General features: G+C 26.1%; 2 protein-coding genes across 5 annotated transcripts in view; one reads left to right on the top strand and one right to left on the bottom strand.

The window, feature by feature from the left end:
- The window catches only part of LOC135931426 (protein AATF-like), a 22,720-nt gene extending 12,263 nt beyond the window's left edge, over nt 1–10,457 (top strand). Inside the window, exons 9-10 of one of the 2 annotated variants that reach the window (XM_065468519.1) lie at nt 9,477–9,548; nt 10,263–10,457. In XM_065468519.1, the coding sequence (XP_065324591.1) occupies nt 9,477–9,548; nt 10,263 (73 nt within the window). In that variant the 3' untranslated portion in view covers nt 10,264–10,457. Of the gene's footprint in view, nt 1–9,476; nt 9,549–9,590; nt 9,820–10,262 lie in introns of those variants that run through there. The other variant, XM_065468518.1, reaches the window with a different exon arrangement.
- LOC135931427 (plasminogen-like) lies at nt 9,690–15,915 on the bottom strand. 3 transcript variants are annotated; one of them, XM_065468521.1, is made up of 6 exons: nt 15,813–15,872; nt 12,510–12,737; nt 11,350–11,459; nt 10,664–10,825; nt 10,300–10,445; nt 9,690–10,098 (listed from the first exon to the last, which is right to left on the bottom strand). In XM_065468521.1, exons 2-6 carry the CDS (start codon nt 12,659–12,661, stop codon nt 10,045–10,047), a joined length of 624 nt encoding a protein of 207 aa, XP_065324593.1. In that variant the 5' UTR covers nt 12,662–12,737; nt 15,813–15,872; the 3' UTR covers nt 9,690–10,044. The 3 variants fall into 3 exon arrangements, with proteins under 3 accessions (XP_065324593.1, XP_065324592.1, XP_065324594.1); XM_065468520.1 differs by having other exon boundaries at nt 9,691–10,098; nt 12,510–12,714; nt 15,813–15,915; XM_065468522.1 differs by having other exon boundaries at nt 9,694–10,098; nt 11,410–11,459; nt 12,510–12,714; nt 15,813–15,915.

Below are 15,915 nucleotides of genomic sequence, written 5' to 3'. Positions count from 1 at the left end.
TAATATTAAAATTTATTAATTTACTTGAATTTGCTTACAAAATTATGAAGCCCAGCAGCAATGTAACAATTTAAGAAAAGAAAATCAATTTGAACGGGAAATTATAACAATCAGACATTTTCACAAAATTTTAAATTAATAAATTTAATTTAAAAAATAAATTTAATTTAAAATTAATTTATCACAACATATTAAAAATAAAATTAATTATTTGTATATATCTTTAAAAGTAACTAGTTACTTTTGGCAGTTACATTTTAAAAATTATAACTAGTTACAGTTACTAGTTACAATTTTAAAAATATAACTAGTTACGTTATTTTTTAGCCAAAATGTAAAAGTAACTAATTACCTTAACATCACTAGTATTTAGTCTCTTTCCCATAAATAATTTTGCTGGTATTCGCCCCATTGATGAGTGTTCTGAATTTCTATACGTAAATAGCATTTCATTTAAGCATTTTCCCAATTATTCGTTTTTTCTCTATTTTCGAAATATCGATTTTTGATGGTCTATGCATCTTTCTACTAAACTATTACTTCTCAGATAATACGGTGTAGTTTTTATATGTTGTATATTCTGGTTTTTACACCATTTATCAAATTCATTTGAAATAAATTGTGGGCCATTGTCGGTTACAATTTGACGTGGAATACATTATCGAGTAACTCATTTTTCTAATCTATTTATTAAATTCCTACTTGTTGTGTCTTTAATTCTATTGATATCGATCCATTTTGAGTACACATCGATTTCTACCTGCCAATAAAATTCTTCTAGTGGTCCGGCAAAATCTAAATGCACCCTTTCCCAGATGGCGGATTCCACGGGTATACCGCAACACCTGGTATATATATATCTACGTTGTTTTTGATATCCTATACAGCTGTTTACTAGTTTTTCAACATCTTTATCTAATTGTTCCCACCATAATTAATGTCTCGTAATGGATTTCATTGATGTATACACGGATGTCCAGTATGCAAAAACTCTTTTTTGAAGTGATTACGGAATGATTAATCCATTCCAAAACAAAATACCGTCGTCGTTTTCTATTTCATAAATTCTTGTTCTAAAAGCTTGTAATTCTGGGGCTTGATTTTGTATATTTGTACCATTTATTAATATTTTTACGCTTCTTAAGATTGGATCTTTGGCGGTTTCTTCTCTACGTTCTTTTCTAGATAGAGGTAATGTGTCATAAGTAAGATTTCTTATATAAATACTGTTTTATTTTCGCTTGTTATTTTATCATCATTTTTCTCGATTGGATTTCGCGATATAGCATCTGCAATTATATTATTAGCGCCTTTCTTGTACATAATATCGTAATCATATGTGGATAATTTATAAAGTCCATACAAATAGTTATGAAATTTTTCTACGCCGTTTATTATTGTTTTAGCTTCTTTGTTTATTGTGGAATAATTCTTTTCAGCCTTTTAAAGTTCTTGAGATGAACGCTATTGAAAATTTTCTCCCTTATTATATTTTTGCAGGAGTACAGCTCCAAATTCTTGGTTAGATGCATCTGTTTTATAATATTAACTTGAGGTCCGATTTATAAAACTATATAGTATTTTGTTCTGTTACTATTCCTTTAGCTCTTTCAAATAATGTATCATCTTTTTTAGTCCAATTCCATTTAACATTTTTACTAGTTTTTTTTATTATGTAATTCGGCGATAATTCCATATAAGTTTGGATATCTAAAAATGATTTTATGTCATGGCTATCTTTTGGAGTCGAATATTTTTGTATTGCTATTATTATTTTTTTATCAGGGTGTATTCCATTTTCATCTATTATGTATCCTAAATGTGATACTTTTTCTTTCATAAAATTTATTTGCTTGTTTTGACTTTTAATCCCGCATTTTGTAATTTTTTGAGGACTTGTTTTATTTTCTACATGTCCTGTATCATTTTTATTGTGATTATAACATCGTCTAAATACACTGCTGTAGTCAGCTAGTAAATCGTCCATATATCGTTGAAATATTATTGGTGCTGTAGCTATACCAAAAAGTAATCTGTAAATATCGGTAGTTGGTGTTACCATAGTTAATATCTTGTGATTTTTCGTCAATACTCATTTATAGATATGCATCCTTTAGAATGTTGTATATTTATTTCCATTAGAGATTAATTCTTCAAATGTTGGTAGAATGTGATAGTCTTTTAGTAAAAATTTATTCAATGTTATTTTGAAATCGCCACATAATCATAGTTCACCCGAAGTTTTATGTACCACTACCATTGGAGTACTCCAGGTTACTCTTGTTGAAGGATCTATTTTCTTTATTAAGTTATTTTTCTTCCAAACGTTTCTGTTCATTTTCAATTTCTACTTTTAAAGGCAACGGTACTCTTCTTGCTTGAAGTGCAATTGGTTTTGTATTTTCTTCCAATCAGCGGGCCGTATTTTAAATTTTTTAAATATACCCTAGCCGGGCCTAAAAAATTTTTTTTTAAACATATCCGGGACGGGCCGGTTTTTTTAAAAATATATCCGGGCCGGGCCTAAGATTGTTAAACCCGGGCCGGGCCTTAATATTTTTTATAAAAATTTTTGCATTATGAGTTAATGGTTATAAGATTATATTATATTATAGTTATGATTAATATAATATTGGGTGATGGTTAACACTACCTAACACCCACAGATCGATCTAATTATTAATTTCCTGCAAATTTATTCAAAGTAATAATATATTTTTTTATAATTCATATCTAAATTTTTACAACATATTTTACCAAAACAATCAAATAAAGGAATATCTTAAATAAGCCCCAATATTCAAGTATTATTAATATATTTTTTTATAATTCATATCTAAATTTTTAGAATATTTACCAAAACAATCAAATAAAGGAATATCATGGCACAAAATACTAATGATATAATTAATAAAATTAAAAATAATATTTATTCTTTTAGAAATACATATAATAATTTAAAATCTGAAATATGGGCTAAATTTAACATCATCATAGATGAAAATAAAAAAAACATTAGCTACATACAATGTAAGAATTGTTCAAGTATATTATCTTATAATTATAAACATGGTACATCACATTTAAAAAGACATAAATGTGATGGTAAATCCATGAAAATTAATAAAAAATTTTTAGACCTGAAAAACCAACCTATATATGTAATATAAAATATTTAAAAGAAAAATTTATAGATCATTCCCTAACACTGCGCAAAAGATATTAGACCTTTCGAAATGATAGCTGGGAATGGGTTTCTTGAATTCAGCCAGGCTCTAGTCGATGTTGGGCAAAGTATATTAAAATAGATATCAACTCATTGATTTCACATCCCACCACTCTATCACGCCACCTTAAAGAAAAATGTAATAAAATAAGAAACATTTTGGTTGATACTACCCCAGTAATCAAGAATCGATTTATGGCTGCTTCCACTGATATATGGTGCGATGACCATAAAAAGAACTCGTTTATAACAGTTAACATGCACTATATATCAGATGACTGGAAATTAGTGAAGAGAAACCTATTTACCGCTAAATTTAAAGAAGTGTCAAAGACTAGCAAAGTAGTTAAGGATGAACTATTAAAAAATTTTCATAATTTTAATTTTAACACTAACGATTTTATTAATATAATATTTGTTACAGACCAGGGTAAAAATATTATAAAAGCATTGGAGTTAAATGAACGATTAAATTGTTCTTGTCATATATTAAATACAATTTTAAGAAATTCATTTAACTTCAAATATTTGGAAAGTAATGCCCCATTAATAAAATCAACAATAGATAATACTAAAATATTAGTGGGGCATTTAAAACAAAGTAATAAATGCCAGCACCTTTATCAAGATATAGAAGTCCGCAGGAACTCTAAATACAATATGCTCAATTCTGTTTATTCTCAAAATGAAGAAATTATAAAATTTCTTCAATAACATGGGGGATCGGAAAAGTATTATATTATAGACTTTCCGATCCTTCAGGATCTAGTCAACATTCTTGAGAATTTTAACAGAGCTATTGTTGAGTTACAGTCGGACTCTTGTACTCTTTTTAAAGTGGTAATTTGGTATTATGAACTTCTTGAAGTTTGTAATACCTTTCAAAGCGAAAAAAGAGAAATAAAATTGATTTTACTTTAAAGCATTTTTTAATTGAAAAATTTGTTTTGAACAAGTATCATTTTATTTCTCTTTTTCTCTGTCCCAAATTCAAGCAATTACGTATGTTGTCAGGGACAGATCGCAAGATGACGGAAAACTATATAAAAGATTTTATTAAATTACAAGAGGCTCAGGAAGTAAATGAAATACCATCGACCAGTCAAATTACGACTGTTGTTAAACAAACTGAATCGTTTTATGACAAATGGGGCGATGGTAATTCTGGTAATATGTCAATACCCGATGATGAATATTTTAATTACATAAATAAAAAAATAGATGAAACATTTAAGGTGGATAATTTGTTAGAGTGGTGGGCGGCTCATCAAAGCGAATTCCCAATTTTAGCAAAATTGGCAAAACGGGTATTGGCAATTCTTGCTTCAAGTGCAAGTTGTGAGCGGAATTTTTCCACTATTGGGGGAATTCTTGAAGAAAGAAGAAGTATTCAACCTGAAAAGGTAGATATGCTTCTCTATCTTCATGATAATTTGTGAATTTTCAATATCTTTCTTGAGTATAGGGTTTCGTCAATCATGCTGGTTTTTTACTTACTACGAGAATTCTTGAAGAAAGAAGAAGTAATCTTCAACCTGAAAAGGTAGATATGCTTCTCTTTCTTCATGATAATTTGTGAATTTTTAATATCTTTCTTGAGTATGGGGTTTCGTCAATCATGCTGGTTTTTTACTTTGCAAACTGTCAAATATTTATTGCATTTATTATATTTACCTTGAGTCATGAAAGTTTTTAATCCAACATTTTTCATTATTTTTTTTTACAATATTATATAATACAATTATCTTCTTTTGTTAAAAATTTATATTATAAAATAAATTATATTAATATTGTGCAATTAAATTATATTTTCAAAATACTATTTATTATACATGCATTTTTTTAAATAGCGATTTATTTTTATTTTATAAATTAAATATTAGTTTTATTTTTTTTTAAATGCAATATAAAATATAGTATATGCTCAAAATATTATTACCATTTTTATGAATATTAGTTTTATTTTTATAAATGCAATATAAAATATAGTATATGCTCAAAATATCCATTTTTATAAATAACAGTTTTATAATTTTTATAAATTCAATATAATATTCTCAAAATATTAGCTTTTTCATGTATTTTTTAAATAATAAGCGATAATACTCGCTGAAAAATATGGTAAAACACCTCATAGGTGAATTTTTGTATATACCAGGTCGAATATAATTTTAAAAAATTCCGAGCCGGGCCTAAAATTTTTTTTTAAAAAATATCCGGGCCGGGCCTAAAAAATTTAAAACCGGATCGGGCCGTGCAAATGGTGCCTCTGCAGGTCTCTGCTTCCAATTATAGTTTTATGGTTCGACATTATTTATTAATCCTAATTATTATCAAACACCATAGCAAATTCTTTATATAGGTTTTCAATATTCACGTTGCCATTATCAATATTATTATATTTATTGCTGATCATATTGCTTTTACCTTTGCTTGTAATGATAGATCAGATTCTATTGTCCATGAAAATCCAAATAGCGCTCATCATTTGTTTTTGTAACTAATAACGTAAGCCATTTTATTTTGTCATCTAATTAGATTTTTACATAAGCTTCTCCCATAATTTTTATTGTATTGCTTCCATATATAGTTGGAGCTATAACCATTCTAAATTTTGGCCTCCAATTTTATTCCATATTGTTGCATTAATGATGGTTACTACTGAACCTTTATTATATTCCATTTTAATTTCGTGGTTGTTTATTAATACCATATTCCATCTATAAAGCCATTTCTATAACCTTGTTAAGCTTAACGGTTGCTCCGTCTCTAGTTTCTAGGTATCTTAATCGTATTTCTTTATCTAGTTGCGACATCTTTAATCCATCGATTATATTGATAAATTCTATTATTTTTAAATTCACATCTACAGGCTAGTTCCTATATATTTTTTAAATAACTCATTACTGATTCTGTTGGTTCGCGACTTAATCTAATAAAATCAATTCTTGATGCTAAGACAGTTCTTTTGTCTTTAAAAATTTGTTTTGCAATTTTATATAAATCTACCCATACCACATCATCAATTTTTCTTGGAAATAGTTTTTATATCTGTTATTATATTTATTCGTCTAGATGCTATGAATAATTTTTTCAAAGTTGCATCTGTTTGAGGAACTTTATATTCAAAATATATTTAATATAATCCAAATAATCATCTAAAGAAGTTTCCTATATACGAAAATCGTTTAATGAATTTTTGAAATATCACCCATAATTTAAAAAAAAAAATTTCTATACAATTCTATTTAATATTTAACTTGACCGAAGACCACGTCTTTTTTTTTCGTCACCAATTTTATATCTTGAAGTAAACTCAGAATATATGGTTAATGGTAACTTTTTATTTTCAATTCTTCTAATACTATTTTATAATTATTCTATTTGACCTTTTATATAATATTAAATATAAATAAGCTATATTATTGTATGACAAATATATTATTCAAATATAGTTGATTATTATAAATATATAAAATATAACACTGACCTATCTCAGGCCTTTACCTTTTGTGATAACAGGATTAATGTAACTAAGAATTAATCAAAATTTTAGCCTTCTAACATTTATATTTTTGGAGATATTACGGTTCAAAGTGGTAAAAATATTTTTCCAAAGTTGTTAAAAGATGCTTTTTAAATGGATTTATATTCAGATATATCATTCAAAAACGTGTCTAATTACAGATACAATTTTTATTATGCTTATATACAGGGTTAACCGTTGTTCTCGAACAAAAACACATATTATGAGAGCACAATAATATTAAAAAATGTCAATACCACTATTTTTATCGTTCTTTTTAATAAATTATCCAGTATGAAAGTAGCGCACTACTATATAGAACACTATCTTTTTTGGTATCTATAGCTAATAGCGCGCTACTTTTTATCTAATTAATAATTTTTTTAGCACGCTCCTTTTTTTGGCCACTTAGCTACTTTTTAAAAATATAATTAACTATAAAGATATTTAATATAATATCATAATTAATTATAATTTTTATGATTATTTAATATTGAAATTTATATTTTCAATTTGTATTATAAACCTAAATCATCTGGTGTAAATTATTTAAAATGTCATCGCAAATGGGATCCAAATCGATGTAAGTGAGTTAGAAAATGATGATATTATTGAAATGGAAGGTACCCTCGTAGAAAATGTTCTTGATAACAATATTACACATTTTCCATTTCCAAAATTTGAAAAATATTTCCAAATTAATGTAAAAACAAAAGGTGGCTACAAATTTATTTGTTCAAAATGTAAAAAAAAATATAACCTCAAATAAATTTAGTAGCTTTAACCTCAGAAAACATCTAGAGGTAATTGTCATTTTTAAATTCTAATAGTATTTATTTTATAAGAATGTTCATGCCAACAGTTTTAAAGAGATAGAAAAACATCGTAATAATTTTAGTATAGGGGAGACTGCGTCCAAAAAGACCAATTCAATTCAATTCATAAATTGATTAATAATGTTGCACATTCCAATATTTCAGATACTGGCTGATAAAGTCATTGTTGATTTTATAATTGGCAGCTCAGCCACTGTCCTTGGTTGATAATTTATCATGATGATTTAAGCTCTCTTGGTACAACAATTTTATGTCACCAGACACTAATGATTAAGATAGCAGAACTTTAAAGTGATGAAAGATGCTCTAATAGCAGAGTTGTCAGAGATATCTTATATATATATACCACGGCAGAAATACTGATTATGACAATTGTCATTTTTCCAAAGAACATCTTTATTGAATTTATAATTTAACATCTTTTCAACATATATTTTTAACCGTTTGCGTCCAAAAATGTAAAAAAATAACGAATATGACAATTGTCTCTTTTCTATGGTACATCTTCGTTGAAATTTTAATTTAACATGTTAACAATATATATTTTTACCCATTTGAGTCAAAAAAAATTTTATAAGTTAAAAAAATAACGATTATGACAATTGTCACTTTTCTATGGTTGAAATTTTAATTTAACACGTTAACGATATATATTTTTACCCATTTGTCAAAAAAATTTTAAAAAGTTAAAAAAATAACGATTATGACAATTGTCACTTTTCTATGGTACATCTTCATTGAAATTGTAATTTACATGTTAACAATATATATTTTTACCCATTATTTTCAAAAATTCAAAAAAGTTAAAAAATAACGATTGTGACATTTGTCACTTTTCTGTTACATCTTCATTGAAATTTTAATTTAACATGTTAACAACATATATTTTTACCCATTTGCGTCAAAAATTGAAAAAAGTTTAAAAAAATAACGATTATGACATTTGTCACTTTTCTGGTACATCTTCATTGATTATTTCAAAAAATTATAAAAATAATAATTTATTATAACATATTAATGAAGATATTTGAAGATCGTTGATCAAAACATTTTAAAATAAATCTTTAAAGGTCTAGATCTTTAAAGATCGTTGTGCAAAATTTTTTAAATAAAAAATCTTCAAATTTTATGATGAGATCTTTAAAGATAGCTGCTCAAAATTTTTTAAAGATGGCATGCATAATTTATTAATTAAAAAATTTGCCAATGTTTTATACTGCTACGGTGTGATATGTTGCAAAGATTCGGATATCGATATATAATATAAGCAACAAATATTGGCAAAATTTTCTTTTAAATAGTGGATTGAGCCCTTTCCAATGATAATTTTATCCTGAAGTATAGAGCTATAATTTTCTGAAAAACCACATAAAATTAAATATTGGCCTTCGTCTAAGTTGAATTTTTGATTATTTATAAACAACGATTGTTGTGTTTAAGAATGGGATAATAAAGATTCCATTTTTTCCAAAAAGGCACTGATAAATTCATCTTCTGGCTTGGTGATTGCTTCAAGAGTGGTTCTATCTACCGTTAACCATTGTTTTTGTTATAAATTCGATCCCCTTAGAACGAATCAATATTTATATTTGTTATCTAGATTGAAGATTCATTCATTAATAATTATTTTGAAGCGCGGAATACAAATCATCTGGTTACACAACACTTTTGTTTCCCTTATAACAAATTCTATAAATAAATGAAACTGATTTTTTTTTAAAGTTTTGATAAAATTTTAATGTAAATTATTTACATAGAGAATTAAAATGGCGTCCAGCTGCCGAACCATGACCTTCTCTAATGGTGTTTGTTATACACGTTCTTTTAATCTTAAAAAAGGATATGAATTATTATTTTATATATTTGTAATTTTTTTTGTTTATTACAGATACGATCCTATACCCAAACTAATTAATTATATGTGTCCTCAAGAAGATATCAATTTCGATGATAATATTTAGTAATTTATTTCATAGTTTTTTCTTTAAAAGTAAAAATATAGCACAGATTTGTATGCCTCATTGTTTAAATGAAAATAAAATGAAGATTTTTAAAACATGGATTAATAGCAATAAGCGCGAAAAATATAAAGGATTTAATTTTTTTTTTAAATCACGTAAAATGAGTTTGTAAATAAAAATAATTACAATTAAATAGTTGATACTTCTTATGTGGTAAATTTTTTTACAATCTAATCGAAATATTCTATACGCATTATATATAAACATTTTTCGCAGAAAATTATAAATGAAAAATTATATAACATGATTGATATCATTGTCAATAAATTTTATATTTTCGATAAATAAAAAATAGTGTAAATTACAAAATAGCGATATAATAATATGATTATTTAATTTTCTTATCAAATAATATTGCTTGTTATAAATGACACAAAATTCTCAACCTTCGTATATACTCCGGGTCTTTTTGGCAGAGCACAACTGAAATTCCTTCTAAAAACCATTTTTTTTGTCAAAGGAACATACTAAAGGACTACCACTATCGCCCTGTAAAAATATAATTTATTTTATTTGACAATGTAGGTAGAGATATGAAGAGTTTTAATAACATATAAAATTATATGAAAATTTCTTACATTTATTTTTGAAGGTTAAAGTTTTAAAATGTAATTTATTTTAAAATTTATTATATTTATATAATTCCTTCTAAGGTTTCTTAATTGTATGACTAAACGGTACTATAATTACTCCGCATGCGTCCTTTGTTCCTTCATCGTACCCTGCACAAATCATGTTTGTTGTGATTAATCCCGACAGATAATCCGAAGAGTTACAAATATCCGTTTTTAAAATGGGCACTCTAACTTGATTTAGTACTATATCATTCCCAGTTCCTAGAAAAATGTTTATTTATTTAGCTATTAATTGAACAGGATCAGAAATTGATAGTATATATCTGAAACGATTGCTGTTTATGTGAATTGAATAATTTAGTATTTTATTTATGATGTTATTATCAATAGTTAGTCAAATAAAAGATTTTATTCAATTTGTAATTTTGTTAATCATATTTTGAATCGAATAATTTTTAATAATATTTGTCATTCATTACCTCGAGTTTCTCCCCAACCAGTGACGAAACATTCTTTGCTATCATTATTCCATAAAACCGTTGATCGCGGTAGTAAAGGTAAACACACCAAATTGACATACTGATTCAACAAGAAGGGTTCCTTAGTTTTTAAGATGGCAATATCAGAATCGAATTGCAATTCTAATAATAGGTACAAAAATATAAGCTACGTATGAGAGATTGACATATAATGAATATTGCCTATGATTTTATTAAAGGAGTGTATGCAATATATGTAATATTAGTCATTTTTAAAAGTTTACTATTTCTTATAAATCCTTGTTAAAAAATTACATGGTTTCCTATTGGCGCACACCTGTTTTTATCGGTTTTACGGATATATTAGAAAATAAAAATTATTTTTAACCAGTTTCAACAAAATTATAAATTCTTGGTTTGCCAATATTATTATTTATAAAATTTATTGTAGGATAATTTTAAATATTGCTATGAATAATTAATTTACTATCTACCGTTGACTAATATTTTTAATTTACATTTTTTTTTGTTATCCACATATGTCTGGTTGATATGCTAAATGCTATAATTTATATAATTTTAGCCAAATTTATATAATTTTAGCCAACCTATGAATTTGCTTTCTCTGATATTATTTCCAGTTAGAAATAAACTATTTTAGGAGTCTAATAAAACATATAATCAACCTTCATCAAAGTTAGGGTGAATAATTACATATGATATGTTTCGAATTTGTTCATACTCACCAAGAATCGATCTATTATGAACTCCAGCGTGTAGACGGTATCTTTGACCCCTTAGATATAATATTTTATAATTATATAATACATAGTACAATCATAAGGGAAATTTATCCAGGAGCTGGTTATAACCCGTAACCCTATTTCAACGATTATATAAGGTCAGACCGATCATTTGTAATCAGTTTGGGTTAAAAATTTGAATCGCGCAGGTTTCCATATTTTTTTATTCGAAACCACAAATTTTTTTAATAAGAAAAGTAATAAATAAAAATCACGTGTTTCATATAAAAAATAATGATAAAAAACACAAAATTTCCACGAGATTCAATCTTTTTTTCTAATACAATATCACACACCATGTGAGTATTTGAACATAATATTGCAAAAAATAGATATCGGGAAAATATCGATGGTTGACATACAATATGCACTGTTTTAATATACTCTTACTCTTTTAATAAAATTGAATACTAATATGCCCAATTTTGATAAATAAAAATATGATAGAGGAGGGTTAATTCTTCATTTGTAAAAATTATGTTCGAATTTGTCTTGAAAAATCAAAACGGAAATATACTAAATTTTTTTATCCAAATATAAGGTAAAACTCACGTTATAGTATCAAATGATTATTATACAGAGATATAATCTTTTCCCCATATTCATTTAGTAATCATCTATATTGTAATTGAATTTCACTCTTAAAACTTTCACATTTCATAAAAAAAATAAAATGTCCTGACGTGCCCTGATCTCTATTTCATAAAAATAACAGTAAAAAAATTCTAAAGTGACTAGTGATGGATCTAAATGTAAATTTAATCGTTTTTTTGAACCAACGAAAGTATCGATGAATAAAATAATTATTTTTAAAAAAAATATTTGTATAAATTTTGTCCCTTAGGGATGTAACATAGCTTTTAATGAAAATCAACATGTATAGATATATAGATTACTTAAAATTTAACTAATCATGCTTCTCTACCCTTACTAAAAAGTGCTTAATTACTAATATTCCCTATTTTTTAAAAAATAAGGGCCATTACAAATTTTGATGAAAAATATGACACGTTAAAAAGAAAAATATAAAAATGCGTTTTTACGGAATAATGCAATGGGCTGACGTGATTACATGAGAGTCAGTTATGAGTGAACCTCCGCAAATATGCCTGTTGTTTCGAATCCTTATATCAATTTGCCAAGCATTAGGGACACTTTCTTCCCCTCCTACAATTGTCTGACGTTCAGTAGGCATCCTTTTTTTGAATAGTCCCGTTATGTATTTCAATCCACAATCTACTTGTAATCCTTTTTAAATTATTTTATTTAATCTATATATCTTTGATGGGAGTGGTAGGAAGGCTAAACCTTAGTTTTGTTTAAATAATATAATCATTTGAATTCTGATTGCGCTTTATATTATTTACTTAATTTTTTTTTCCCCATAGCTACGATAGATATTTTACGCGGTATATCTTTTCCCCTTGATTCCATGTGACTGCACAACATTTATGATTATATAGTAAGTATGAAAGTTACTGGTCTATCAATTTAAAAATCCAAAATTTTATTAGGAAATTTCTTTTAGAAAAATATCAATTAAATTACAAATCGCGCCTAGGAAATTAATATATTTTTTTTATAATATCAACCAATTATTTAAAACATTGATTAATAATCTTTAATGCCAGATGAGGTATAATACTGGGGTTTCCCTTTTAGAGTTGATCGCTATATAACTAATTAAGATCACACCTTAATAATGTCAATAATGGATTATTCGAAATTATATTTTAGCATTTTTATTGGTGTATGGAAGAATACAGTACAGAAGGATTGATTTATCGAAGAATGTATTTTGTAAAAGAGTGGATACGGAACACCATAATATTCAGCTGGCGATATTTTTTTAAAATAATATTTTGGATTTTTCAATAAAATAATAAGTATAAATTAAGAAATATTGATAATTTCAGTTCTACTTATGGGAGAAAAATGGGTAAATATATAGTAAGTCCTTTTTCAAAGACAAGGTGTTATTTTCAAAGATAAGGTCCTCCTATCTTTTAATTGGCATTAAAAGAGGACACTGTCTGTTTGAAAAAAAGATATTACGTGATTAAAAGAGCTATATATGGTATAATTATTAGTGAAGATCACTGACCGATCTTTCATCCAGACCGAACCATGGTCTTTTAGAAAGATCGATCCAGATCGTGGTCCTAAATAAAAAAAACCGGTCTTGGATCGAAATTTCTATTTTTTTTGGTATTTAAAAATATTTTTCTTTTTACCTAATTTATTTCTTGTTTATTGGGACTCATTAAAATTCATATTGCAAAATAAAAATTCATAAAACTAAAATAACTACTCTAGAAAAATAACATGAAATAAAATACAAAAAAATTAGGTAAAAAAATAAGATTAATTGAATAATAGGGCGAATTTAAATATTAATAAAAGACCAATCCGGACTGTGGTCTTCAAGAAAAAATCGGTCCAGTCCGATCTAAGATCGATAGAATTGAACCTTTGACCTTCACTAATAAAGATGAATTAAAGAAAAAATATTTTAAGTATCATTAATTATACTTCATAAAATGTCTCATTTCAAAAACTAGTTTGATTGGCATATATTTATAATATAGGGTAGATAACATTGTTGTTAAATTAGCTCGCTACTTTTAAAAAAATAGCAATAGTGGTAGTTCGCTACTAATTTAGAAATTATAAATACACATAAAAGTTGTTAAGATATATTTATATTATTTCTATATTTAATATTGAAATTTATATTTTAAAATCTGCATTATAAATTTTCAAAATAATTTAAATTGTCGGGTATTGCAGAAAATATTGGTCTAGAACATATTGACAAAGTAATTTCCCTGGATGATAATATCGAATTCCTTTTACTGAATTCGCAAAATATTTTAATCTTGATAAAAAAAAATTAACACGGTATAAATATGGTAAGATGCGCCGGAAGGTTTTATCATCAAACAAAACTTCAACAAATTTATTATTAATGTGTAGCCCAATTCTTAATCTTTAAAATATATTTTGAATCATGGCTATATTTACAATAGTTTTTGAGCTAGATGAATATATGAAAATTGATTTTTTGTCCCAGTCCAAACAAGGCATGTTTCAACTGGCCATAAGATATTATTCAAAAATTATATAAATTAAAAATTACAATAAATAATTAACATCCATTTTATCATCAGACTCATCTATTTATTGATAATATTTTGTAAATTATTATCTAGGTGTTAAACATGCTTAAAATTAATCATTCATCTATTTATTCTATAAATTTTATCAAAGCCTGCTAAAAAATACTTATTTCAATTCTTTCACATTTTAACCAATTCCGAAAGAAATTGGTTCAATAGATAAGCAAACATGGCCACCCACTTATCCCCTACATAATTTTTATTATAACTATTACTATTATAATTTAGACTGACCCTATCCAGATCAAAAACGCCACCTACTATGGATGATTGACTTTTTTAAAATAAATAATAATATTATTACAATCCTTTAAACGGATTTTTTAAATCTAAAAATATTTTTGATTTTTCTTATATAAAAAATATGTGTATTAGATTTAATACTGCATTGCGTTCTAATGAACGATTATTTAGTAATAGCTTACTTTCTGGTCGTCGCTCTAGACTTGGGGATAACAATATGGAAATGTTATTATTATTGGGATTTAGTAAAAAAAATATATATTTGAAATTTTAGTCATATTTTTTATTTGTAAAATGTAAAAAATATTTTTAAAATACTTTTTTAAAAAAAGCTAGCGGTCGCGATAGTGATAGCACGCTACTTTTTAAAAAAAACGTAGCGGTATTGATACACTACTTTTTTAAAAACGCTAGAGGTAACGATACTACATTTTTGAAAAGTTAGCGGTAACGATAGCGCGCTACTTTTTTCCAAACGCTAGCGGACTTTCTTGCAAAATGGCGAGTTTTAACAATGGGACAACTTCAAAATAAAGCATTCTGATTATAGGAGCTTCCGCTATAATGAAAGAACTGCCTGTTTTATTTCTTTTTTTAAAACATTTTAAAGAGCTTGTCTCTGATAAGACTGGCACAAGGAATATTATATTTTGTTCAATCAAATTATTTTAATTTTTTAAACGCGTTCTGTTCTGGAATAGTTTTAAACATTCTGAAAAGCCGTTATAATAGCAGTGGAATATTTACACTTTTAGAGAAATCGTATTTGAAAATGCATTATCACATACTATAATATAACCTGCTTATTTAAATTTATGCTCCCTTTGACACTCGTCTATATTAAAAACATTATTTCAACGTTGAAGAATTAAAATATGCATAATTTACTAGAGTTAATGTTATTTTATATGAATAGATTATTACTTTTAGAAATCGAATTAGGGTCAACACAAGAATATATTAATAGATTGCATAAGGTTAAATTAACAAATACATAGTATATGAGTCCATTTTAGTCAAAACGAAA

Source organism: Gordionus sp. m RMFG-2023, chromosome 1 (assembly GCF_954871325.1).
Source record: "Gordionus sp. m RMFG-2023 chromosome 1, tfGorSpeb1-WG-v2, whole genome shotgun sequence".
Lineage (NCBI taxonomy): Eukaryota > Metazoa > Nematomorpha > Gordioida > Chordodea > Parachordodidae > Gordionus > Gordionus sp. m RMFG-2023.
The sequence above is the reverse complement of the archived record's forward strand: the minus strand, read 5'-3'. Positions and strand labels throughout refer to the sequence as shown.